Here is a 26361-nt window from a genome sequence, read left to right as displayed (position 1 = left end):
TGCCAGTGTATCGACATACACGTTCTCCAAGAAGAAAAGAGTATCAGACAGGATGCTGGTTGATATCGTTGCTCAAAGCTCTCAGACTTGTTCTATAACAAGAAAAGGTCTGCTTATCCATAGCTAAATGAGACATTATGATCCAATAAGCAGAACATTAGCGGCAATTGAAACAAGAATCAAAGAATAATCAAAGGAAATACAATCTGGGTATACCATGAAGATTTTTGCCTAATTGGCTAATCATGATTGATTAACAAATAATAGAGATCCGACCAATTAAATGAGCATGGAAAAGCATACCCCTCAATTTTCTTTTTTCCAAGTTTATGTACAAAGTAGAAACGAAGAATGAGAAGAAGCATCTACGGAACTAGGCAGCTGAACAATGCACTCAACCAAATGTTACAACATAAATGATCTCAGATTTACATGGGTTTAAAACTCAAAAAGAATCACATTCTATGCAATCTTTATTTCCCTGAACAGTGCTGAATGTCAGCCGTGTCTGAGAGGACAGAAAAAGCAAACCGAGGGGCAACAAATCTTGAATGCATTTTGTACACATTCCCCTGAACCCCTTGCTTCATGAGTTACAGTCCAGCACACCCTTGAGTAAATTTAGACCTTCTGCCGATATGCTTCTTCGAACTCGGGATTGTGGAATCTCTATCCGAGGGGGTGGATCTGGGGAGAAACAAATCACTACCACTGTTACATTGTCGCATGTGTTTCGTTTGAGTGCCTCCCTAACCAACTCTCTTGAGCATCTTTCTGGATCATTATGGAGCATCAGTTCTTTTCTTGCAATTGTTACTGCACACTGGCTGCTCATGACATCCCACAGGCCATCACAGCCGAGGATCAAGAACTCATCATCCTCTGTTAGATCTGTCTCCTGCAATTCTGGCTCTGCACTTAAAGGGCATGCAGAACCCTTGGAACCCTTCATGTGCCAGTCACCTAGGGCACGTGCAACTGATAATTGGCCATTAAGATACCCATCATATATCACTCCACCCAGTTTCTCAATTCTATGTCTTTCAGATGTGCAATTTGGTTTGTGGTCTTTGGACATCTCAATTGCTCTACCTCGCCTCCCAAGCACTGCTCGACAATCCCCAGCATTAGCAATTACCAAAGTCCTGTGATGAAGTAAGTAATTTCAGAGAAAAACAATTTGGTTTTCCTAACAAAGATGGGTCGCGATAAGAAAAGCTACAGATGTAGCCCTTTTGTCAAAAAGTTTTTGAACTGTTCAGCTCTTAATCTCAACTTGCAAAGGCAAGTTGCATGGCATCCTAACACACCGAATGCAAATAGTTTAAGAGCTCAAACAGAACTTTGATTGATGCATTGCTATTCTTTGTTATCATCATGGTAACCTTCTATCCTTCACCTACACTCTTCTTTTCGCTTCTCTTATTATGATCTTACAGATCCATATTGTTAAGAATAATCATATAAGCATTCATGCCATCTTCAATCCATGGAAGTATATCTTAGAGGCCAATGTCCGTCTTCTCCTGGACACATGGACCACTAGCCCTCAAACTTATATACATTCTTCACAACCACCAAGAAAAATCCAAAGTCAAAAAACTCAAAATATCAAAAGCAACTTTAGGGCATTACCTTCCAAAAATAAGGGCAGTTAGTGCAGTGGTACCAGATGAGATATCAAGTTCATTATCATCCGCAAATGCATAATCCGCCCTCAAAAAAGCACTCTTAATTGCTTTCTCCACACAAATTGGAAAATGAGAATCCTCAATTATGAACTTAAGAATGTTATTTCTAACAAATGATGCTGCATCTATACCTCCATGCCCATCAAAAACCTGTGCACATGTATCAATAAGTCTCAATTAATGAATAAAGCCAACTAAGCAAAAAAATTCTGATAACTTACCGGAAAAAAACAACTGCCTTTTGCTACAAGATTGAGAAGTATTGCTACTTCCATGTTAAAGTCATGGGATGATATAAAGGAAGTGCATATATCAGACTAAATGCTGTACACGTAGTCATTTCGCCTGATTTTAATAACTCTTCATCAGCGTGATTGTCCATCCATACATTTATTAATTAGATATTTAGAACTAGAAGGTAAATGCGATGACAGACATACTCACCCCATAGAAAGCTCCAGGTGGGGGGAAGTTGGCAGTTGCGCCTAGATGTTCAATAAGATTATCAATACATACATGTTCATCCTCCATATACTGTTTAGGTCCTCCTTCAGCACAGCTCCCTGATCGAAAGACGGGAAGAAAATTGGATTTTTCATCAGAAGGAGACTTACTGACAACAATTCCAACATCCATTGTCTGGAGAAGATCCACACAAACAGTTGATCAAAGGATTTTCAGTAAACCATACAGCTATACAAACCAAAGAAGAGATCTTTTCAACCTCCTTTAATTTGTCAAAATTTCATCATTAATTACAAAACAGGGAAAAGAAAACTTACCAGATCAGCAGCAGCCAGCATCCTAATAGAACTCATACTATGCCGCATGACAGAGAGGTGGCGAGGAGGTTTCCCATTAGCAGGTTGTTTAAGATTATCCAGAATTTCCGGATTCTGATTTTCCATAGATGACACATTATTGTCCTTACTATACCCACCTTCTACTACAGTGAATGGAGGTGAAAAATCCATACCAGCAGCCATATATCCCCTCCTCAATCATAAATCAAATAATTACTATGCAAACCCTTAAAGTTTACAACTTCACCTTTTTCTTTGCAAAACCCTCCGATCTAATTAAAATATCCAAAAAAATTTAAAGCCAATCCCAAGCTCAAAGAAAAGAACTTTCTTCAGATACTAGACAATTAGTCAAAGAATAATCAGAGCAGGTAAACAAAAGCTTCACGGAAATGCCAAATTCGCCAAGTCTGAAATCTTCAATTCACAGAATCATGCTTAGTCATTCAATAATCTCAAAACAAGAAAAGATTCAACAAATTCTGCAGTAATTAACCAATAGCAAGCAAGCCAAATCAACTAATTAAAACCCAAAAATTACCCGAAGGAACAACGAGAGTTTTTTAAAAACATTAAATAGATGAAAAAGAAAAAGAAAAAGAAAAAGCAGAGAATATTCTCACAGATGATGATGATGGTTTTTTATACTATTGCTTTGTGTTTGGTCAGATCAGTGAAGAAGAAACCCTCAAAGACGTAGATAGATAGAGAATGAAAAGTAGTTTCAAAAGAGAGCCGGAAAAAAAAGAAAAGAAAAAGAAATAAATGCTTTGATAGAATTGCAGAGAAGAGAGAAGTCAGTTGTTGGCTTTCTGTTTGGCTACTGGCGATTCCAGGTAATTCCGATGGATCTTCTAGCTGTCCCTGTGGAGATAGATTAACCGACACGTGTTATATTATGGTTGGCCGGTCCTTTGGTTTGACCGGATGTTTTATTATGTCAGTTTATGGATGGGTGCCACCTAAACGTCCCATCCGTTAGATTTCTGAACTGCAATCTGGACGGTACATGTTGGTTAAGTCTTTAGAAAGAGAAGAGAATACTTTATCTTTTATGTTTTTAGAGAAATTAGCGTTGGATTCCCGTGGTACACCAGTCGGCTGTCTATTGGTTGAGACTTCAAATTTTGGCTAAGATGATTACTTCACAGAAACTCTGAAAATTAACCCCCGCACTATATTATTTCAAAAGGCAAAAGGAAGGATGGAAAAAATTATTTATAAAAAAAGGTTATGAATTTAAAATATCTCTAAACTAATGTAACCATTTGAAGTTGCTTTTCAAATACATCCTCACTGTCTGTCTTTGGTAACACTCAGTATCGGCATTGCTTATACAGATTTCTGCTATGATTATTCTGAATAAAAATGGATGTGTGTGTCTGTTACATTAATTGCTGTGATGATTTAGAAGGCTGTGTCTTGTCATTGCAGTTTCATGCAACTTTGGCAATCATATGGGATTCGCCGACGTTTTCAATGATTGGTTTTTCTTTTGGGAGATACTTTTTTATCTAAGATCATGACTACGATCACTAGCATGATTATAAAATTGTCAATTACACTGTAAGCCCATAGCCCAGAAGAGAATCCAAGCCTCATCTTATCTGATCTATTGTGAAAAAATTCAATTTAATCCAACTGACCATGACATAAATTAGAGATCTATAGCAAACATAAGATTGCAATTGGGACGCTGTCGTTGCGTGGGCAGCATAGCTAATTTTTATTCTATTCTGAAACTTTATATATTCCTGGCTTCCTTGGTACACTCAGTTCATTTGCTTCTTGTGTCCACATCTTGCAATCCTTTTTTAGCATTACTCTGTTTTTCTTAGCTATTGCCTAAAGTATTTCAACTCCTAACCCATTCCCATATATACTCCTACAAATTCCATTGGTATGCCTATTCATTTTTATTTTTCTTTGTTTCAATATAATTTTTATTATTATTATTTTTTTCTTTTAATAATTAAACTTAGCATATGTTAATAACTATACATTAGTTAGACAGCATACAGCTCAAGTCGCTAAAAAGTATTATCAGAAATAGATTTTCAAATTTGTACAAAATTAACCAACTTAAAATTACTTATTCGTTAAGACAGTATCTATCTATGTATGGTCATATACGAATCTATATCTATCTAACAAAGGCAAACAGTTCCTTGTGTCTCGCTTTCATGCGAAGAAGCATCATTACCAAACACGAAAGATCTGCCACCAGCATCTGACAGTTCACGATCTAACCACTATTCTATATTTTCCACAGTTTGCGAATATCAGACAAAGTTCATGTCTTTCTTCCAAGTAAGCTCTCACACCACCGACTTCTGATTATTCTTGTTTGCCTTATCGGGTCATATGTCATTACTTTGAACTTGTAAACACTCCAAATTTTAAGTATGTCACTGACTGGTGAATGGTCTCCTCATAAATTCTTCTAGCCGTTTCGGGTTTTCTTCTTTTTCAGGTGAAATTTGTAATCTGGATCTTTGCTCTTTATCCAGTCGGCACCTTTTTTTCTTTCATTGGTTTTTATTCTATGTGTTGTGGAAGAGCACATGGCGAGGACATCACTTTTGCTTGATTTTTTTTCTTCTTTTCTTTTAAATGACAATCTAGTGGCAGTTTCTTATGTATTGTATATAAGGAAAAGCTTAACTTTAGACTCTAAGCCGAACACATCGGAGAATCTGATTCTGGTCTGTGCTATCTGGCACTATGAGTGTTTACTTTTCATTGCTAGTTTTTAGCAGAGATAACTGAATAACAGACATTACGGTTTTAAGCATTCGGGTTAGGCTACATCAATTTTCCAACAATCAATTGATATTAAGGGAGCCCATTGTTGTGTTATAGTTTCCCTTTTATATTCTTTTCCCGTTCCTCTGGAGAGGATAATGCCTTTTTGTGGTGTGATTAGATATGCCTATTAAGTTCTATTATTATCTTTTGATCGTTAACTTACGTGTTTCACTATATGGACTCTTTTTCATCATTTTTGTTTCTTAAGCAGTGAACAATTCAGAAAAAATGTGAAACAGCGTCCCTTTTCCTGGTCCTAACCGAAGAGGATTCCCTTCTTGTCTGCATCTCACGTGAATTTACAGTTTTTTTCTTGATGAATTTCTTTGTACCTTAATATCTTATCTGTTTTTTTTTCCAGAGAAAAGGTTGCATCTTGGTGCCTCATTCATTTCCCATGTGGGTTTTTTCTTTTTCAGGTGAGGCTGTGTGGTCTGGATCTTTATCTTCATATCTGTCTCCTCTTTGTTTTTTCCCTTCGTTTTCTTGTGGTTGTTTTTCTTCATCGATTTCATTAAACTGGGTGCCTTAATTGCTTCAAAGAGCATATGGGCTGTAAAAGACAATAACTGGCTTCCTGGACAGCATTTTCTTGGTAAATTTAAGTAACATTTGTTTAAACTGTAAATATTAATTTTAGGTTTTTAATTTGAAGGAAGAATCTGATTCTTCTGTCTGCTATCTATCACATTCAGGTGCTGATTTCATCCCCTTCCTGACTTCCCCCACCTCCAGCCTACCAACCATCCCCCCGCCCCCAATATAAAGTTGACTTGGCAATTTGTATTGTGACTGATTAACTCTAGTTTGCTACTTCTTCTCCACTATTATAAGTTTATTAAGCTATGCAGAATGTATTTGCACATTTTTATTCATAGATATTCTCATAAAGGGAGCATTTGGTATTCCTAGCCCTCTAATTGTATCTCTGCAAATTTCTTTTGTGTTAAAACTGCTGACACAGTGCTTTTTCTTCTCTATAGAACCCACAGGTCAAATTGAGTGCAAGTTCTCTGCAGCAGCAGTCAGCAAATTCATTAAGGACGAGCGAAAATAATTGTGCTATTGATCTAAAATGGATTCGATAGTGCTTGGTTCGTTTTTCTTTCTCTTCTTTGGACTGTTTTCGAGCGGCTATAGTAGGAATGCCATTTCAAGACCTGCTGTTGTGAGTATTGGGGCCATTTTTACATTAGATTCTACAATCGGAAGAGTAGCCAAGGTTGCCATTGAGGAAGCTGTCAAAGATGTAAATGCAAATTCTAGCATTCTACATGGAACCAGACTTGCTCTCCATATTCAGAATTCCAACTGCAGTGGGTTTTCGGGAATGGTTGAAGGTAAGTAACTATCTATTTCTTCCCCTTATATTGATGTAAGTGACATACTTAAGACTAATATGTCTCTCTGACAGCTTTGCGATTCATGGAGACTGATGTTGTCGCCATTCTAGGGCCACAATCTTCTGTAGTTGCTCATACTATATCTCATGTTGTAAATGAACTCCAAGTTCCTCTATTATCATTTGCAGCAACGGATCCCACTCTCACCTCACTCCAATTCCCCTTTTTCGTTAGGACAACACAGAGTGATTTATACCAAATGGCTGCAATAGCTGAGATTGTTGATCATTATAGTTGGAAGCAGGTGATTGCAATTTTTATAGATGATCATTTTGGAAGGAATGGGATATTAGCTCTAAGTGACAAACTTGCTGTGAGGCGGTGTAGAATCTCTTACAAGGTGGGGATTGAACCAGAAGCTGAAGTGAATAAGGGAAATATCATGGATATTCTTGTTAAAGTTGCATTGATGGAATCTCGAGTTATTATTCTTCATCTAAATTCTAAGTTGGGTTTTACAGTATTTTCTGTAGCAAAGTACCTTGGGATGATGGGCAATGGGTATGTATGGATAGCCACAGATTGGCTCTCATCTTTTTTAGATACTTTTTCACCTCTACCTTCTGAGACGATGGACACAATGCAAGGAGTTCTTGCTTTGCGTCAGCACACACCGCAGTCGGATAGAAAAAGGTCCTTTTCCTCTGCCTGGAGCAAGTTAACTGGTGGTTCTTTTGGGCTGAATTCTTATGGGCTTTATGCTTATGATTCTGTCTGGCTGATTGCTCATGCTATTGATGCATTTCTTGACCAGGGTGGCATTATCTCATTTTCTAATGATTCCAGGTTGCATTCTGTAGAAGGCAGTAATCTTCATCTTGATGCAATGAGCCTCTTTAATGATGGAACACATTTGCTGAAGAACATATTGCAGAGTGATTTTGTTGGTTTAACAGGTCGTGTAAAGTTTGATTCACAAAAGTCTCTGATTCTTCCTGCTTATGATATTATTAATGTGATTGGAACTGGGTTTAGGCAGATTGGTTTCTGGTCAAATTATTCTGGTTTATCAATTGTGCTTCCCGAGACACTCTATACGAGGCCACCTAATCGTTCAAGTGCAAACCAGCAATTGCAGAGTGTTATTTGGCCTGGAGAGACATTATTAAAACCCCGTGGATGGGTTTTTCCTAACAACGGGAAGCAGTTGAAAATTGGTGTGCCTATTCGGGTTAGTTACAAGGAGTTTGTATCACAAGTGCGAGGGACTGACATATTCAAAGGTTTTTGTATAGATGTATTTACAGCTGCTATAAGTTTATTACCATATGCTGTTCCATATCAGTTTATTCCCTATGGAGATGGCAAAAGAAACCCAAGCTATACAGAGCTTGTACAATTGATCACAGCTGGTGTAAGTACTACATCATAAATTTGTTGAATGCAGTTCAGATTTTATTTGGAGTCAGTCCTTTTCTAGTGACTGAATTTCATTTATTTTTTATGCAGTCAATTGATGCTGTTGTTGGTGATATTGCTATCGTCACAAATAGAACAAAAATTGTTGATTTTACACAACCATATGTATCATCTGGATTGGTGGTTGTGGCTCCATTTAGGAAGTTGAATACAGGGGCTTGGGCTTTCTTGCAACCATTTTCTCCTCTTATGTGGGCTGTTACTTTCTGTTTCTTTATTGCTGTTGGTGTAGTTGTGTGGATTTTGGAGCATAGAACCAATGATGAATTCAGGGGCCCACCTAGAAAACAGATTATAACCATTTTATGGTGAGTTCTGAATTTAATATCTTGATATGATATATGCCCATTTTGTACTAATTTGTTGTGTGGAGCATGCCATTTTGTTGAATCTCTGTTTTTATGTAATAGCAATAGCAAGAACCATTTCATCAAGAGAACCCTTTTATATGGTAATATGGAGGAACTCTTTTTATGCTGTACTCATTAATCCCAAAATCATCTTCTGAGCATGCAACATTTTTGTCATCTAATTTGTAAATCCTGTTTGTTTATGATGCAGGTTCAGCCTCTCAACTCTATTTTTTGCCCATAGTAAGCAGCATTCGTATTGCTGTCTAGCTTCTATTCTCATTAAGGCATAAGACTGCGTAATTTATTTGATGGAGTTGATTTTGTGTTCCTTTTTGCAGAAGAAAACACTGTGAGCACCTTGGGTCGATTTGTGCTAATAATATGGCTATTTGTGGTCTTAATTATAAACTCAAGCTACACTGCAAGTCTGACATCAATACTCACAGTGCAACAGCTATATTCTCCTATTAATGGAATTGAAAGCTTGAAGGAAAGTGATGAGCCCATAGGATACCAAGTAGGTTCTTTCGCTGAGTATTACTTGAGTGAGGAACTTGGAATATCTAAATCTAGGCTAGTAGCACTTGGCTCACCAGAAGCGTATGCTACAGCGCTACAACGTGGCCCTAAAAAGGCCGGGGGTGTTGCTGCTATCGTTGATGAACTTCCTTATGTTGAACTCTTCCTCTCATCCCAGTGCTCATTCAGGATTGTAGGTCAAGAATTTACAAAAAGTGGTTGGGGTTTTGTGAGTGCCTATTTCCTGGCTGATCTGTCCTTTTCTCATCTCAAGTCAGAGGCACCAAATAGAATGCGTTGATTTTTTCTTCCTTCTCATTTTGTTTTTTTGTTTGTTTGCATACCAGGCATTTCCACGGGACTCTCCCTTAGCTGTTGATATGTCGACTGCAATTCTAGAACTATCAGAAAATGGTGATCTCCAAAGGATCCATGACAAGTGGCTCATGCATAGCGGTTGCAGTTCAGATACAACTGAAATCGAATCGGATAGGCTTGAGCTCAAAAGCTTTTGGGGCCTCTTTCTCATTTGTGGAATAGCTTGCTTCATTGCTCTCTTCATATACTTTTTGCAGATTATGCGCCAATTGGATCATGTTCCCCCATCAGAATCTGATTCTCCTAGTCAAGGTAGCTCACGCTCTGGCCGCCTTCATAGACTATTATCATTAATGGATGAGAAGGAAGATCCCTCCAAAAGCAAGAATAAGAGAAGGAAGCTGGAAATGTCATTGTCTGAGAATGATAGAGATGCGGAGTTGGGTAGAAATTCCAAGAAGAAAGTAACAACAGCAATGATTTAAGGAGCAACATCAATCTCGGTTCTGCTTCATTGATTAGAGTAGACAGACCCTCAGTGTCTCAGTTTACATTATTCAACGATCAAGCCCAAATGTTGACTCCTTTTAGAAGGTTTATATGTGTTCATAGATCATATCTTTTTGTAGGATTATAGTACACAAGTAACAACATATTACGGTCTACTCATAGAAGGAAACATATGTTAAAGCATATACCCTTTCGATCAAATGTAAAGTGAACACCTTAGGAAATATAAATTATTTTCATTTGCATTCATATTGCTTTTGCACTGATGGAGATGGAACATCGGATCTTTACTCATTTACGGTTTAGAAAATGAGAACGGATTTGTTTATAATTGTTGCAGGGATCGAGGGCAGCCTCTCATATCTTATTTCTGTAACCTGATGCTGGAGTTATAATATTCGAGAAATACCACTTGTCTGTGGTATATTTTGGTAACATCAAAGATGGGTGTAACAGAGCCATTGCTGCAAACCACAAGTGACGAATTTGCAAAAGAATACAAAGCAGATTGGATAATATTGGTTACGCATCTTTGAATCTGCTAATTCATTCGCATGTTGCATTAATTTACTTGCAACGATGGTTAGTATGCCAGCCCCACCATTATGAATCTTGGAGTCATTCATGATTGGATCTTTGGTTATGAGACGGCTTTTCTGAGGGCCCAATCTTTTCGAAAGTCTCTACAACTATAAGACAGGCTCCAAGACTTTTATAGCAAGAACATGGAAAGGCCTAGCCATGATTCCCTCCCCAAGAAAAGGGCAACAAAACTTTCAACACAAAAAACAGAAAAAGCCTTTGATTATGGAGACACCGTCAGCTTCACCATGTGCTCATCTTTTCCTTCTTCCCCACAAAAAAGCCACTTTTTTCAATCCTCTTTTTTCAGACACGCCAACAAAATATTCAAAATCTGTCATGAGAGCAACCTTTTTCTTTTCTTTTAATATATTCTTGGCAGTGACCAAATTAATCAAGGATACAGTCCTTCTACTAACAATACTCGAATACAGTACAAAGTTAGCAGCAAACCATGTATATGGCTTCTCTGCCTCTTCTTGCTATATGTGTCACTGCTGAGGATATCGGCATTTACCATAACCTGATCAGCAAAGGAAAGCATAAGGAGTTGTAATCACAGCAATTACCAAGAATCCAGTAATTAGAACAAAAAAAGAAATTAACACAGAAATGAGAAATAAATTTGTAAATGTGATGAACTTACTTGGATCACTGAAGGTGACAAGTCCAGTGCCCTTGAAGTCACAGTTCCAATAGTTCCTTCCATGCATCTGATAGTATGCGTTCATGGCATATGATGCATGTGCATGCAGCTTGTCTGGTGCAAAACAATCACCGCTCTCATAAATCTCTCTGCAGTCCACTCCACCTGGTCCACAGCAGAAGTCAAGAACTGCTTGAAGCACCTTCTCATCCGCATGGGGCTTAGCCACACACCAAACTGAGGGACCTCTTGCTCCACTTGACACTTTCTCGCCAAACTCAAATGTTCCTCCATTGCTACAGAACTGGCAGCTCAAATCCACTTCATACACTTTAGAACCATCTCCGTTAAATATCCCAAAATTCCTTTCACTAACATCACCACCCTTTTTGTTCTCATTGAACAAAGCGAACACATATATCTCTATATTATCCTTAGGTTTCATGGGTGTACCTTTATTGGACTGTGCACGTTCAATTAACCTTGTATTATAAGTCCTCGCAATATCTGGAGTAGCTGCAGTATCGCCTGGATCGCCCTTGGATGGCCAACCGGATTCTGATACAGTGATATCAATCGTCTGATTTCCAAAACCTAATGAATTAACAGCTGATCTAACAGCGTCAATTTGTGCATCTAACATATTGCTGTAGATGTATCCTGCAGGATCACGAACCCCAGTAGCATTTCCCAGCAAAGCATACTGTAGATCAACAGAATCAGGGTTGTCTCTGTAAGCGAAATATGGATAGGCATTGACCATGAATGGAGAACCAGTTTCAGCTAAAAACGCTACAATGGAGGTCATGGTTGGCATAAGGGTAGTGGCGAAAGTGGAAGCTGATGGGGGAAATGAAGAAGCTAGAATGGCCATGCTATGTGGAGTTGTGACCTTGATTTTGCGATCTAGCCCACGTGCTACTAGCACAGCATGCAAGTTCTGCATGGCCTGAACTAGATTATTTGGGCGCAAATGATCCGGATCTGTAGTTAAATACTCATTGCCTACGGCAATGGCTACTACAGAAGTGGCGGGAATGAAGGGTACCACACGGTTGGCAAACCACTCGTCCGCGGCTGATACATCGGAGCTGATGTTTGCCACGTGGTAGTTCTCCACAGCGACAATGAGGTCTATTCCAGTGTTGGAAAAGGCTTCAAGGATTTCAGGGTTGGTGTCGTAGATTTTAACCTTGTCGATGAGTGTGGACTGGAGGAGCTGAGCTACTTTCTTTGGTGAAGGGAGGTTGTTCCCGAGAGTACCATAGTTTACTCCGACAGCGGAAACTTTTTGGAAAGGGCTGAGAGCAAGGAGGAGAAGGAAGAGGAGCTGGGGAGGAGGCATTGTGGTTAAAACTGAGCACTTAGAGGCGGAAATTTGGTAGCTAATAGGATAATATGGATATTTGTATCACTTCCATAGGAAATATGCTATCGGCTTTTGCGAGAAATACTTGGCCCTGCAAATTGGGTGGTTACAGTTCATTAACTCTTGAATCATCCATGTGTATGTACGTACCAAAAGGTCACCATGAAAATTTAAAAAAGACAGAAAATTGAGTGAGGAATAGGTACAGAAAATAGATCATGTTAAATGTGTCAGATGGAAGAAATTTCAAACCTCCAGATCAAAAAGGGGTGATGGGTGGGCCATTACTGTTAATGCACACACAGTAAATTGATGGATTTGATGGGATCCAACTGTAATAACGTAAGCAAGCATATATATATATATATATATATATATATATACATATACAGTTAGTGAGGGTAGTGGTGTAGGCAAGAAATTTGCATACAGGTTATTCCAAACTTGAACTCGTCTGCTGGTTGGTTGTATTCTATGATCATCTGCTCCTAGGGTTTCTCAAAGGACTTATTAATTATTTCTAACACACAGTAATAGATGAAATAATAGAGGGTTAATTACTACATCCATGAGGTTTAGTCGATTATAAAAACAAGGCAAAATATTAATTAAACCCACTAAACTATGGAGATAACCACACTTGTTCTTGTCTACTTTCATTAAATTAGGCCATGGTTTTGGATTTTTACAAGAAGTTCTCGTGAATGTTTGGAGATATTTATTTTTTTGTTCAAGTACAAGCTAGAGGCATGTTAAGTCCCATGGGAGCCATAGAGAATCTTATGAGATGGGAAATAACTACTACTCTGAAAAAATGGGAATACTGAGTTACGCATGTGAAATGAGTAGCAGTTAAAGATATGGATGCCTAAGAATCTTTACCATCTCAGAAGATATTTTGCTCCTCCACTCCTCGGGCACTCCAAATGCGTGAAAGCTTTCATTGTTACAGAAAGCAGACATAATCATTTACAGCATTTGGAAAACAGTCTGGGCCCTGCTGCAGCGAGAATTTTTCAAAATTGACAGACATTGCAAAGAAGCCTATACACACTAGTAGCAACTAACTACTTTCTCATTTAGTTAATAATATCCTAGGCTATGTAACCCAAAAGACAGTCCCTAGGTATCATCTGTTCTAAGCTGGGAAAAAGGCCAAAAAGAAGCTGCTAGAAACAGATTCTATACAAATGAGAAAGGACCTAACTCCGTTCAATCTCTCTGTTTTACCGGGGATTTGTCTCCAGTCGTCGTACGAGGAATGCAGCTTCCAAAAGGGCAATACTGAAGACATAAAACTCATTGAACTCGAGGCAATACTGAACTCCAAAAGGGCTACCCCCAAAATTCGAGAATGATATGAAACGAAGAGCTCCGAGCTACTGCACTGCTTAACAGCAGAACATTTGAAAATGAGCAGAGAAGTCCTAAGAATGTAATGAGTTGCATAATTGATATATACAACAGCTTTCGTAGCAAGATTATACAATTTCTGTTGCAACATGGTACAATTTTTGTGTACACAATTTTCTAAACACTTTGGTTAGAGAAATCCAATTGAGACAGAAGCAGGAACAGACGTGCTAGGTTCTTTATATTACACTGCTTTCTATGTATTTCCGAAAAAATTCCTCCTCTTTGCAGTATCTATACATTACTTTGTAAACCTCAATCAAGAGCTTTGGAAATCGGGATGAAAAATAGTTCTCAAATCCTTCGGGATGAGATCCTAATAACTCCTTGATCTCTTGAGGAAGTTCCCTGTAGTGATGTGACTTGTTGCGTATGACCCGCAATAAGTCTCGGACACTATCATACTTGTAACGCCTGTAGCGGCCGATGTTGTTAATAAATGCAGCTTCCATCTTCTCATCCCATTTCCCATTCAATGCCACCGCTCCAGTGCTTTCTAATGCATTTAAAATTTCTGATTCATTTTCCCTATCTTCCAATTCAACTCTGTCACTAATATCCTGAAGAAATAATAGTCTTTGCTCCGGTGTCCAGAACAAAGGATGGTTTAATACCTCCTGAGCTTTTGGCCTATAGCATGTTAAGATAAAACTATTAGAAATCACAAACCACAGACAAGAATTTGGAATGTGATACTATGGAAGCTTCTAAGATTTTGAAGATTTGACTGTACAAAACTGTCTTACCTCTTGTCTGGGTTAGGATCCAAAAGATGTGAGAAAAGATCCATAGCTTCTGGTATACTTTCAACCAAGAACAGGTCTTTCCGGTCATTCACAATATTTACATCACGTTCAATATTGTCACCAAAAGGGTGCTTTCCCCCAGTGACACAGAAAAATAGAACACAGCCCAAACTAAATAAGTCTACTGCACGAGTTTGGCGACCTTGGAGGAGTTGTTCAGGTGCTTGCCAGCCTGAGCTCCCATAACCTATGATCAACAAAGAAAAATCAACAGAACATTTAGGATAGAATTTTCAGCCAGCAATAATAGAACATGCAAGCATTGGACTGGTGGAGGTAGTACGGTGAATCAGATAGACTACAAATGAGAGGTTTCTCTGAGTAAATATAAATAATAATTATGAATTGCTATTGAAATGAAGATTTTTCATTGTTTAGATAGAAAAAAGAAACCATCTTACCAGTTGTATTGCGGGTCAAAGAAGACATGTCCCCAACAAGACGCTTGCTAATGCCCATATCAGAAAGCTTAGCACAAAAGGACTTCTCATTGATAATCAAAACATTCTGAGGCTTTAAGTCCCGATGTATAATTCCAAGTTCATGCAGATGAGCTAGCCCATAAACCACATCCCTGCAGATATAGAGCCTTATGATAATTTTTTTGGTGGTGTATTGGATAATTTATTCGACCAAATATTTAATTCAAAGACAGGGAAAAATAATAACATATCAAAATGTGACAGTGTTGTACTTAACTAAGAAAAGCAAGTTATCCAATATGCCCAAGTTTATATCACACTGTTACAGGGTGCTGTGAAGGTTTATGGATGACAGATAAATAAGAAGTCCTGACCATTTATCTGGGCATAAAAGACATCTATCCGACTGAAGATGAGTTGCCTACATATTTCAAATTAGAAGTCGTCATATTGCAGCTTAGGCATTTTGGACGACCAAAAAAAAAAAGTAAAAAGAGAGGTCGTCCAGATTTTAAATCATACTATTTACGACAGGGTCTGTGAAGCTTTTATGGATGAGAACTAAATAAGAGGTCTAACATCTATGTAACTTTAAGATGCTTCACATTTCAAATTAAAAGTTTTGCAGCTTATGCATTTTGTAAATTGTGGTACCTATTCTAAGAACTTGTTCTTGACCAAAGTTCTCTGTGTCAGTGCTCCTATTCATTCAAAATAAAACCTGCAAATATCTTGCTTATGGTCGGAAGGTCCAGACGTGAACAAGATAGAAAAGGTTGATGAGAAGGCGCTGTAATAACTTTATTGTGAATTCAGTGATCAGCTTTTCAATAACTTCATTGAGCCTTCTGCTGGAATTAACCGAGTTTAATCAAAACAAATCCTCATTTTCTTAAGAGTCTTCAGTTTAGTTAGAAGTCCTGTCTTCCTCATGTAACAGCTCAATGAGACAAAGAGATCTTAATATGGACAATCAAAAGGAAACTTGTTGGCAATGTAAACCTCTCTAATGACAAAATAAATACTGTCTTATACTAAAGAAAAGGAAAGAGGGAGTACGACCAACTTAGCAAATACTAAACTGACCTCATCAATTTTAATAACCGTAGTGAAGGATGCCCATTTGTCTTCCATAATTCAATATTTCTGTTATATTCCAGCATTGTACGTGATTGAACAGTACACACAGGCAAGCAGTTGGAATCTACATCCTTCGAAAGTACTTGATTTTGAAACGATTGAGAATACACATAAATGAAGTCATTTAAGCTGCAAGTGCAACGCTCCAGAGCAAGATAAACAAAATCTTGATCATACTCCACTCCATACCATCTAACGATATTTGGATGTTGATCAGAAGCAATAAGGTTTTGAATCTCTTTCAAAGCCACATCATGATGGGTTTGCACAAGTCGTTTAACAGCCACAGAACGACCATCATAAATTCCTTCAAGCACAACTGTACCATTACTCCCCTTTGCAATTTCTTTATTAGAGACAATTAACTTACCTATCTTGCGTCCATCTATGCGACCATCAACAACATTAGCAAAGGTCAACAACTTCCTTTCATTTTCTTCAACATGTGAAACTCCAACATCATCTCCAACATTATTCTCAAGTGGAAGATATCTCTGCCTTCTCTCTCTAGTGGGACTCTGCTTGTTTCCTGATCTCTTACTTTTCTTCTTTTTGGGCACCCCAGCTTGCTGTTTAAGTTCCTCAACTGGCTTATTCAACTCATTCTTCTTTCTAAATGTCAAGTAATTGTAACATATGGAACCCACAATGGACAAAATGGCAGCAATAATAGGCCACATATGGGAGTTTGTAATAATTTCAGAAGATAAATTTGTGCCATTTATACCGGCAATTCCACTTGGCAAGCCTAGATTCCTAGGGTTTGCAGCCTCAGATGCCGGCAAAGCAAGTACAACTCTGTCTTCATGAGTTGGGAGAGCTAGTGGATATCTTTGAACAGGTCCCAAGGGAAGAATGTGATCAGGGGCAGGGAGAAAGCGAGCACCAGCTCCAAGATGAGCAATTGCTAGCTTATCAAATTCTAAGAAGCTGTGATCACGAACTCGAAGAACAGGAGTTCTCATTTGACAAGGAAATTCAATTTCATCCACATCATCACTTGCACTTGGAGAAACCCCACTTAAAGAACTTCTAAGTCCTTGACAGCGAAATTCAGCCTCAATATCAGCAAATGCCACATTCCATAATATGTCAGTGGAATTCGGAGAGTAATGTTGCAGCACGTAGTCTGTCCTAGTGATATAAACGAGATGCTGAACAGTTCCCAAGTCAGCAACAGCAGCAGCAGATTTTATCAATTCAGCATCTTTTACCAGAAGAAGAGCATTTCTTTCATCATATTGAGCCCCAAATGTAGAAGTAGAATTATCAAACCCATAAGTGCGAACCACTCTTCCAGTCTTGGCGTCAACAAGAAAAGCAGTAGTCCTTTTAAACCCAAGAGTAATTTCCCCATCCTCTGATATATGCGGTGTCATTTTAACATATTCTTCAGGACTAAGTGCAAGTTTTTGCTGTGCAAAAATATCTATTTTTCATTAAATAAAAAAAAATGGCGGCCTAAAAAGCAAACTGTAGCTTAAACACTAATTTGACAGTGTAAAGAAAAACATAAAGAAGAAAAGGTAGGATTCGATACCAGTTTGCCAAAGCGCTTGCTATGGACGTACAGTTCCCAGTCATCACCGCAATCTATATAATATAAGTCATTACTGAGTTCAGATCCACTATTATGCCTATCCTCATCATCATTAGGATTAGCCTGATAAGAAGAATAAATAGGCGAACCAGATGAGAATGACCACCGAACTTTCCGTGAGTTAGTGTCCACAAAATAGACAGTTCCATCCAATGCGGCCACTAGTGCTACATCTTGTTTACTTAAATAAATCAAAGGCCAAACAAAACAAGCACGAACGTTAATATTTAGAAATGAATCGCACTAGAAACAATCATAAACAGATAAAATAACATTTTCTTAGAATGATAGATACTCACGGTTTTGGCGGCAAAAAAGACTTGTATAGCTTGGAAATCTGACTGCTTTCATCGGGAATCGAGGGCTGGGAGATCGCTGAACCAGAGATACTTCTTATTAATGGTATTAACATCACCAATTTGAACAGGAGAAGTATTAGATAGCGTCTCATATCTCAAATATCTATACAAAAATGCGAATTTAATAGGTTAATTTTGCTTGGGAGAAAGGGAATTAGGGATTATATAGTTCGGATTTTAGAAAAACGAAGAATTTGTAAGCTAGGGTTTTACGATTTTGGAAAGAGGGAGCTGGTGCTGGGTTTCATTTTCTCTGATTTCAATCGACGTTCGCATTTTTACCCGTTACCCACCGAGTGGAATTGCCGTTTTCAGTTGGCGCCGAGAGTAATTGTCTGGTATGAATATGACTACACGTACACGGTGGATTGCCGGATGATGAAATGAGTTTCTGTGCTTTTGGAAACCCCCTAATGTCTTCTTAATTGGACATATCATATCATATGAAATGAGAAGGAGAAGATGGGCTTTAAAGAAAAGCTCTGAAATATTATACGGGTCTCATGTCAAGCCCAACGCGACGATGAACAGTCTGTCGTTTCAAATCAACCGGCAGCAAAAAGGCTTCTGTCGTTTCTACGAGACGGACGGACGGGGAAATAATAGCTTAAATGCCACATTACCCCCAAACCTGATCATGATGAGCAATCAAATCCACTTTTTTATTTGACCTTTGCGGTTGTTTAGCCCAATTTTATCAGAAATTGTCAAAAACTGGTTGACTAGACACATCGTAAAAATTAGACTAATTAGGCCAAAATATTAGGATTTAGAGTAAGATTAATTAGCCATGGTATACAAATTTAGGGGACAAAATTGACAACCATTACTTTCTTTCCTTTTTTTTGTTTGTGTTTAATCAGTTTGGTGTGGTTTCTTGAACGAGGAGATTTAGTAAAAGCTATTCTTCTTTGAAACATTTCGCATAAAAACAAACAAAGAGTATGTTTGAATTGCACCCTGCAATGACTGCATTAACATTAGTATTTGATTTGAATTATTACAAGCTTTAGAAAATCTTAGTCCCCAATAAAAGATTGGCAAAGAAAAAGAAAAGAAAAGAATTGTAATCATGATTTAAGATTCAAAAACTTTGCACTCCTTATCGGCTGGGTTCGTCTCGCAGAAGTCCTCCAGTGCATCACCACTTCCTGCTGCAGACGCACCTGGCCACTTGGCGGCTACCAAATGTGCCAAGTCAACCACCCTTTGGCTGAAAAAGATACATAATCACATTTCCGTTCAATTACTAATGATCATTAATAAAAAATGGCATTAAAGTTAAGTTGGTTGTAGCATTAGTATATCCTGACCTGTAACCCCATTCATTGTCGTACCAGGCGACAACCTTGACCATGTCATCTCCCATGACCATGGTCAATGAAGAGTCAATGGTGGAAGAAACATCACTGCATCGGAAGTCAACTGACACAAGAGGAACATCGCACACATCCAATATGCCCTTCAGTGGCCCCTCTGCTGCCTTTCTGAAGGCTGCATTGACATCTTCTGCTGTAAGGCCCTTCTTCTCAACATTCACAACAAGGTCAACAACTGAGACATTTGGTGTTGGGACACGGAGTGCAATGCCATTCAGCTTTCCCTTGAGTTGGGGCAGCACCAGAGACACTGCCTTGGCTGCACCAGTGCTTGTCGGCACTATGTTCAGTGCCGCAGCTCTAGCTCTCCTCAAGTCACGGTGTGAAGCATCCAAGAGCCTCTGCACAATGCAGTTTAGCCTTTCAAATTTCCACTTCATTTATATTGAAATAGGCTTTAGTACCAGAGCAGCAGAATATAACTTTTGGCAGTTACCTGATCTCCAGTGTAGGAATGAGTGGTTGTCATTGTTCCCTTAACAATACCTGCAAAACAAACAATCCTTGAGAACAAGGCTTTTATGTCCATCTTAATCTATCTAGTGAGTACTTTCAAACAAATATTTCCATACCAAATTCCTCATCCATGACCTTCACAAAAGGAGCCAGACAATTTGTGGTGCAAGAAGCATTGCTGCAAATTATAAAAGATTGGTTTACCAACTGACAATTAATCATATACAATGGAAGGAATAATAATGAACACAATACTAACGCATTTTTTTTCAAGACACCAACCTTACAATGTTGGCAACCTCGTGGCTATAATCCTTTTCATTAACACCAACAACATATGTTGGAATGTCAGCACCTTTGGCTGGAGCAGTAATGATGACTTTCTTGGCACCAGCTTGAATATGTTTCCCAGCACCAGGGCCATCAACAAACACTCCAGTTCCCTGCACATATTAGGTCATTGATATGGTCAGATCATTTTGCAAAATTGGTAAGCGATTTAAGTTTCCACGTTAAGAGAAAGAGAACCGACCTCTATGACAATGTCAATTCCAAGCTCAGCCCAAGGAAGCTTAAGAGGGTCTCTGTTGGAGACAACCTTGATGGGTTTTCCATCAACACTGATGGTGGTATTATCCACAATTTTCACATCTGCTTTGAAAGTCCCAAGCATGGAGTCATACTTCAGCAAGTGAGAAGCCTGTATATAATGTCCATTTTTAATTAGTATAGTTCCTGAGTTAAACAATTCTTTCTCTGAAAGTGCATTAATTCAGAATGATATGATATGATAGTTTTCTTACATTCTTGACACCGCCGCTGTCATTGACGACGATCACGTCAAGGGGAGAGTCTTTCCGGCCATGCCAGCATCTGAGGAAGTTCCTGCCAATGCGTCCAAATCCATTGATTGCCACCTTCAGTTTGGCCACTGTTTCTGCTCTAGTAGGAGTTGAGGTTGCAACCTGAAATTTTCAAATAAAATCCAACACAGAATTATTCAAGGATATAGGAAACAGCTGCATATATTCTAATGTTCAAATACAAGTTTCATTGCTCAATCTTGTTCTTTTAAACCATTTATCCCAATAAGGATTGGTAACCTTACAAATCCATGATACTATCTGGGTAGAAAACCTGAATTAGAATGTTAACAAGCAGATAAAATCATCATGCCTGTCAACTTAAAAGAAACGCCTTACATGGTTCTAAGCGTTAGAGAGAGAGTAGAAGTAGATCTTTGTACTTTAATTCCTTGTACTGATACAAGGTAGGTACTCGACCATTAGTAAGAGTCAAGCTGTAAATCAAAACGATGACGAGGATCTCAAGTTGGGAAATGATGCGGATAGGTAAATTATTCTGTGAACTGTCATGGCTCTTAGCTCCATGAGGACCGAGCTTAGTTAATCAACGATCAAAACACGTGTACACCCAAAATAAACTCATTATACTTAAGAATTAAGCATCTGACAGAAACAACATGTTCAAAATTTTGCGATGAAATCAATCATCATATAATTAAGCTAATATGAATATCAACTGAAATAACCATAAAAGAAAAATATGCAGGCCTAGTTTTGAAAACCTTGGGAGCCATTTGAGCAGCCACCAAATCGAAGAAGGATGCCTCACTAGCATTCTTGGCATAGGTCATGCAAGAACTGGCTCGAAGCCCAGAAAACTCAGCAACTTCTAGCCTCTGCATACAATCAAATAGGTTGGAAAATATTACAAACTAGAGAGCTATAAATGCAAATGCATAAAGATCATCCACATTGATAAGGAGACAGACCTTGGAGGAGCATTGAGTTGGGAAAGAGTGAGCGCTTTTGGAGGGGAGTCTTGTGCTAGCTGGGATTCTTGAAGGAGCAAGGGCTGCGTGGGTGGCCATGACTGCAACTAAAGCTAAGAGATCAACTACTCCTTGCTATACATACAGTTGAAGTTAGTTTTTTGCTTCAGTTATTTTCATCTTTACTTTGAAAATAATCTTCCTTTATATTTTTGAAACATGGTGAGTTAAGAAGAATATGTGGTCACAATGATATATGAAGATATATGGGATAAGATTATGCTTTGCGGCCTAAAAGAATTTCAGTTTCTGAACCACAGACTTTCCACCATTTGTTTGTATTTTCTTGAATTTCCTTTTCTAGTCTTGCTTATATCCTAAACTGACCTCCTAATTGCCATAATTTGTCTGGGGTCGGACTGAGTTCATGTAGTATTAGTGCAAAAGATACAAATAAGCCCTTTATTTTTATTACAAAGCACGGTAATGATTCAATATTTATTTTGTTTCATTTAAGCCATAAATGCTTTTAACATAGTTAGTCTAACAAAAAATTCTAGTTCATTTTGGGTTGGACCAAAAATTTAAACTTCTGGCACTAATATAGTGAATCATTTGTAGAAAAAATAAAATTATAAAATCGAACATCAAAATTTCACCTCCGCAGCAAGAGGTCCATAGATTATCCTTCCAGTAGAGTTAGTAGCTGATTTCTTTAAATTAGTTTGTTTCATCCTGAATTGTTCAGCAGTACCTTCACTTCCCCAGATGTCTCCGCAATCTCTGAAATTGAAGTCTTGAAGTTACTACTTTCTCTCTTTTGTTCATGATATCGGTCGACGATTTAATATCCACCGCTGGTCTTTGCAAATCACCAGAGGAATGCCCGTCCTGTGCCATTTGTGCACTTCAGTAATGCTAAAGTTATGGGCAATAGTAGTTGTAAGATTAGAGTTGAATTTTGGATTTGATTGAATGGTTTTAAAGATGTTTAGAGCTTAAATGAGATAAAATAAATTCTGGGGTAAATGTCAAGGGCTTATCGCATACATTTTATCAACCATGAAGGTGTCACTTTAAGTAGATTTTATTTTCTGTCCTTTGTTTTTCTGGCTGATGGGGGAAGCCAATGTGAATGGTCGAGGACACTCAATATGAAAATATCAATGTCAATTCAGGTCGGAAAGAGGTAGAACCGAGAATTGGATGTATCCGACTGTTAGGTTTTTTCTGAGACAAGGGTTTTACCCCTTGCTACATATTTCATAAAAATAGAAACTGAAAGCGCCAAGAAAAAGATAAATCCGCTGTCCATGAAATCATTTATGATTTGATTTGTGGCGGCCGTACGGCAGATTAGCACATTGATCCACAGCAATTTCCCGGCTTAACCTTCAACCACCAGGGTGCTTCAAGTGACTAAAAACTGTCTTTCGGAACTAGCAGACTCCAGAAAATTAGGCTGCTAGAAAGTTCAGCCGCCATTTTCGGATGAGCAGTTCTGGTAAATTTCAAGGAGAACTAATCTTCGGTAATTTGGAGCATACGGGAAAAATTTGAACCTTTTATGAAGGTACTATAATTAACTCTCTTTCGGCCCTCATAAAAGATATAGAAAACATGAACCAATCCATGTAGGAACGAACTGGCTATGGGTCTGTGCTACCAAAACATGAACCAAGGCACAGGTAATTTATGTATTCGTTTTTAGTATTGTCATTATTTGTTTGAACTGATGACACGGCTGTGTAGAATAACCCATATGGTTCTCTTGCATTTCATTACAATCATAAACAACAATCCAGAAAACAAATAATATATGGAAGTAATGCACATTCAAATTATGCAGCATACAAGTCAACACTATATGTACCCACTTGAGCCACCAGAAAACAATCGAGCAAATTAGTCCTCTATAGACGAAAAATAGAAAAAAAGACATCACAATCAGTTTGAATATTATTTATTTGTATGAAATTCCTACTGGGTAAGATGAAATATACTGTAATAGAATCAGTGGCTATGTCATATAGCAGCTTCAATTTCATCATTCACTGCCACTCCATTTGGAGAGTCATCTGATCGGAGCTGAGCAGAGACATCATCAATGGCAGAGTTCAGTTGCGCTATCTTCTCAGTTAATACCTTTCTGGTTTTCTGAAACTCAAAACAAATCCAAGCATTATTGGTTGTTAGAAGATTTTAAATATCAGCATTCAATTAGGAATTCCAAGCAGAATCAAGAAACTAAACATCTAATCTGCTTCTGGACTATGATTAAGAGCAGGAATGACTGGTTAAAACACAAGAACAGATTTCAGGGTTAGTAATAATACTTAAAAAGGAAAGGGGAAACAAAAAGAAACTAAACTATAAGAAAACATGAGGGGATTATATAAGAACGAACCAGTTCATCATATTAAATGGCCAATCATTGATAATGAACAGACACAAACAGCGGCAAAACTCACCTCCAGAGCCTTTTCTTCATCATAGATGAACTTAGGGAGTTTCCTCATAAGATCTTTTCGGTCAGTACCAGCTAATGCCTTGCTAATCTATACAGGATAAGAAACAATATCACTCGCCATCGCAATTTACTGATAACAGTAGTTTGGAGTTGGAACAATTGAAATAGAGTGGAAAATTGATGATCTGAAGTATCTTGACATCAGAACTATTATCCATTTGTTTCATCAAATCACTTCAACTGATTTTAGAATGAGGTGATACCTGAAAGAGTATTGCACATAATCATTGCAAAACATAACAATAACATGCAAATCAATTATACCTGAGGTGCATATACACATCCAAGAGCACCAACTATAAGTCCTCCCAAAACAAAGCCACCAACAAAGATACTGCCACTGCTTGGCCTTCCATCATCACTGTCAAGAAATTAAAACAAATTAATAAATGAGTAGAGTGTCCTCAACAATCGCCAGCACTTTAGCATGCACACATTGACACAGTCAAAGTGAATAAATTGAAGAACCTAACGACTAATAGCATCTCAGCTAATTACAGGAAAATCTATATAATCTCTATTTTAACTAAAATCTTACTTATTTTTAATTATCTCTTTTAGATCAGGAGTGAGAATGTTGTAAATAATTCTACCAATATGTTACACTGATTACCGTACAAGTCATAAGGACGTCATATGGGTGTTGGAAGGATTAAGCAGATAATACTCAAGAATTTGACGTTGATTTGTAGATTTGCACAAAGAACAACAAAACAATCTAAAATTTGTGGTTCACGACAACCATAACCGACTATTTTCCACTTCCTGTTCTTAAAATGTTTTTCTACCTTCATGCCCTTCCACTAAGTCCCATTTCCTTTTTCCAAGTACCTTACCAACCAATCAAAAAACATCATAGTATAACCCGATATCATAAAGTAGAAAATACCTTGCAGCTCTAACAGTGAGCGACCTTCTGGAGGTAGTAAGTTGCACTTTTCCTGGAGAATTCAAACTGAATGACAACTTGGTAGGGCCAACATTCTGGAGACTTTTTCCCAATGATCCTAGCCAAATAAGTAAGAGATAGATCTAACTTACGTGTATTCCAAAAAAATAAATTCAAATAGACATTAAATTCTCTAATGTGCCAATTAATAGCTCAAAGCAGAAGCATACTGAGCCTTGAACTCATACGCAATCAAGTAGGCATTACAGATAATAAAACAACTACTCACAGTTTAAAAGAATTGTTTTAATAAATTGTTTAGGACAATTATCCAGTATAGTCTTACTGCATGCTTTCTAATTTTATGCTTTCTAAAGAAGTTGCTTAATCTCAAATCTCCATCTGTATAGAGTAATTGATGCCAAACCAAAAATAAAGTCGATATTACCATCTCCGCACCAAAAGAATGGCTGAAATTGCTTTCTCACTGACATACTATGCTTAAACCATCTCCTAAAATACTTTTTTTTTCTTTACCTATTAGCTCAACCATATATAGTAGAGACAGATCTTTAACAGAGTAACTATGTATAAAAAAATGGAATTACAAATTGCAGAAAATGAAATAATCAGATTATTAAGAAATGTATTACCAGCTGAAAGCTGAACTGTCCCTACTGGATTTCTCGTTAGAGCCAAAGAATTTGAAATAGCCGTCATTGTTATGAGAGAGAGAGAGACAGAGAGAGATTTGTATAGTGGAAATGGTTGAAGAAGCTAAATTCAGGTGAAAGGATCGATGATATCTATGCTTCTCTTTCAGTTTGATGAATGATTCGCTACATTCTCATCTGATCAATTACAATGGAGTCGAGCTTTTTGTACCGTTGATATTAGCCCTCTGGTTTGATTATTTTTTTATTGAGTGATGACTGAAGTGACCCTCCTTTCCCCTAAATTAGGCCTGTCAAAACATCGGGCTAGACCATGTAAGTTTTGGTTTCTTTTCCTTTTTATTTGGGTCCAGAGTGGGCCTGGATTGGGATCCGGTTTTGATAATAAAAGTCAATAATGCAATTTTAAGAAAATTATAATAAATCGGAGAGAATAGAAATTCAAAAATAGAATTCAGTTGTTTTAAAAAAATTTAT

At 37.8% G+C, this 26361-nt stretch overlaps 6 protein-coding genes across 13 annotated transcripts; 1 reads left to right on the top strand and 5 right to left on the bottom strand.

Moving 5' to 3' along the window:
* Nucleotides 1-213: 213 nt before the first annotated feature.
* On the bottom strand, nucleotides 214-3326 carry LOC8273638 (probable protein phosphatase 2C 27). 2 transcript variants are annotated; one of them, XM_002510656.4, is made up of 4 exons: nucleotides 2474-3326; nucleotides 2136-2330; nucleotides 1636-1841; nucleotides 214-1145 (listed from the first exon to the last, which is right to left on the bottom strand). In XM_002510656.4, the coding sequence occupies exons 1-4, from the start codon at nucleotides 2675-2677 to the stop codon at nucleotides 587-589; spliced, it is 1164 nt and encodes a 387-aa protein (XP_002510702.1). In that variant the 5' UTR covers nucleotides 2678-3326; the 3' UTR covers nucleotides 214-586. The 2 variants fall into 2 exon arrangements, with proteins under 2 accessions (XP_002510702.1, XP_025013005.1); XM_025157237.2 differs by having other exon boundaries at nucleotides 2136-2254; nucleotides 2474-2615.
* A 1286-nt stretch (nucleotides 3327-4612) lies between these two features.
* Nucleotides 4613-10073, top strand: LOC8273639 (glutamate receptor 3.3). Of its 5 annotated transcripts, none has more exons than XM_002510657.4 (8): nucleotides 4617-4804; nucleotides 5722-5897; nucleotides 6286-6642; nucleotides 6717-8059; nucleotides 8155-8432; nucleotides 8686-8717; nucleotides 8816-9225; nucleotides 9344-10073. In XM_002510657.4, exons 3-8 carry the CDS (start codon nucleotides 6378-6380, stop codon nucleotides 9797-9799), a joined length of 2784 nt encoding a protein of 927 aa, XP_002510703.2. In that variant the 5' UTR covers nucleotides 4617-4804; nucleotides 5722-5897; nucleotides 6286-6377; the 3' UTR covers nucleotides 9800-10073. The 5 variants fall into 5 exon arrangements, with proteins under 5 accessions (XP_025012630.1, XP_002510703.2, XP_015575581.2 ...); XM_015720095.3 differs by lacking the exon at nucleotides 5722-5897 and adding an exon at nucleotides 5664-5721; XM_025156861.2 differs by lacking the exons at nucleotides 4617-4804; nucleotides 5722-5897 and adding exons at nucleotides 4811-4967; nucleotides 5664-5721.
* Nucleotides 10074-10746: 673 nt separating this feature from the next.
* Nucleotides 10747-12619, bottom strand: LOC8273640 (glucan endo-1,3-beta-glucosidase 12). Its single transcript, XM_002510658.4, has 2 exons — nucleotides 11053-12619; nucleotides 10747-10929 (listed from the first exon to the last, which is right to left on the bottom strand). Exons 1-2 carry the CDS (start codon nucleotides 12395-12397, stop codon nucleotides 10898-10900), a joined length of 1377 nt encoding a protein of 458 aa, XP_002510704.1. The 5' UTR covers nucleotides 12398-12619; the 3' UTR covers nucleotides 10747-10897.
* Nucleotides 12620-13849: 1230 nt separating this feature from the next.
* On the bottom strand, nucleotides 13850-18686 carry LOC8273641 (serine/threonine-protein kinase/endoribonuclease IRE1b-like). Of its 3 annotated transcripts, XM_048370960.1 has the most exons (7): nucleotides 18102-18686; nucleotides 17892-17983; nucleotides 17743-17795; nucleotides 16149-17617; nucleotides 15042-15214; nucleotides 14581-14827; nucleotides 13850-14464 (listed from the first exon to the last, which is right to left on the bottom strand). In XM_048370960.1, the coding sequence occupies exons 1-7, from the start codon at nucleotides 18251-18253 to the stop codon at nucleotides 14014-14016; spliced, it is 2637 nt and encodes an 878-aa protein (XP_048226917.1). In that variant the 5' UTR covers nucleotides 18254-18686; the 3' UTR covers nucleotides 13850-14013. The 3 variants fall into 3 exon arrangements, with proteins under 3 accessions (XP_048226917.1, XP_015576127.2, XP_048226918.1); XM_015720641.3 differs by having other exon boundaries at nucleotides 17743-17983; XM_048370961.1 differs by lacking the exons at nucleotides 17892-17983; nucleotides 18102-18686 and having other exon boundaries at nucleotides 16149-17631; nucleotides 17743-17882.
* A 420-nt stretch (nucleotides 18687-19106) lies between these two features.
* On the bottom strand, nucleotides 19107-22104 carry LOC8273642 (glyceraldehyde-3-phosphate dehydrogenase GAPB, chloroplastic). The gene is made up of 9 exons (XM_002510660.4): nucleotides 21792-22104; nucleotides 21585-21698; nucleotides 20800-20961; nucleotides 20529-20696; nucleotides 20279-20439; nucleotides 20113-20174; nucleotides 19977-20026; nucleotides 19475-19881; nucleotides 19107-19374 (listed from the first exon to the last, which is right to left on the bottom strand). Exons 1-9 carry the CDS (start codon nucleotides 21888-21890, stop codon nucleotides 19239-19241), a joined length of 1359 nt encoding a protein of 452 aa, XP_002510706.2. The 5' UTR covers nucleotides 21891-22104; the 3' UTR covers nucleotides 19107-19238.
* A 1505-nt stretch (nucleotides 22105-23609) lies between these two features.
* On the bottom strand, nucleotides 23610-26082 carry LOC8273643. Its single transcript, XM_002510661.3, has 5 exons — nucleotides 25864-26082; nucleotides 25211-25328; nucleotides 24586-24682; nucleotides 24263-24349; nucleotides 23610-23948 (listed from the first exon to the last, which is right to left on the bottom strand). The coding sequence occupies exons 1-5, from the start codon at nucleotides 25928-25930 to the stop codon at nucleotides 23817-23819; spliced, it is 501 nt and encodes a 166-aa protein (XP_002510707.1). The 5' UTR covers nucleotides 25931-26082; the 3' UTR covers nucleotides 23610-23816.
* Nucleotides 26083-26361: the final 279 nt, after the last annotated feature.

Source organism: Ricinus communis, chromosome 2, assembly GCF_019578655.1.
Source record: "Ricinus communis isolate WT05 ecotype wild-type chromosome 2, ASM1957865v1, whole genome shotgun sequence".
Classification (NCBI taxonomy): Eukaryota; Viridiplantae; Streptophyta; class Magnoliopsida; order Malpighiales; family Euphorbiaceae; genus Ricinus; species Ricinus communis.
Note: the sequence above shows the minus strand (reverse complement) of the source record. Positions and strands in the feature narration are given on the sequence as shown.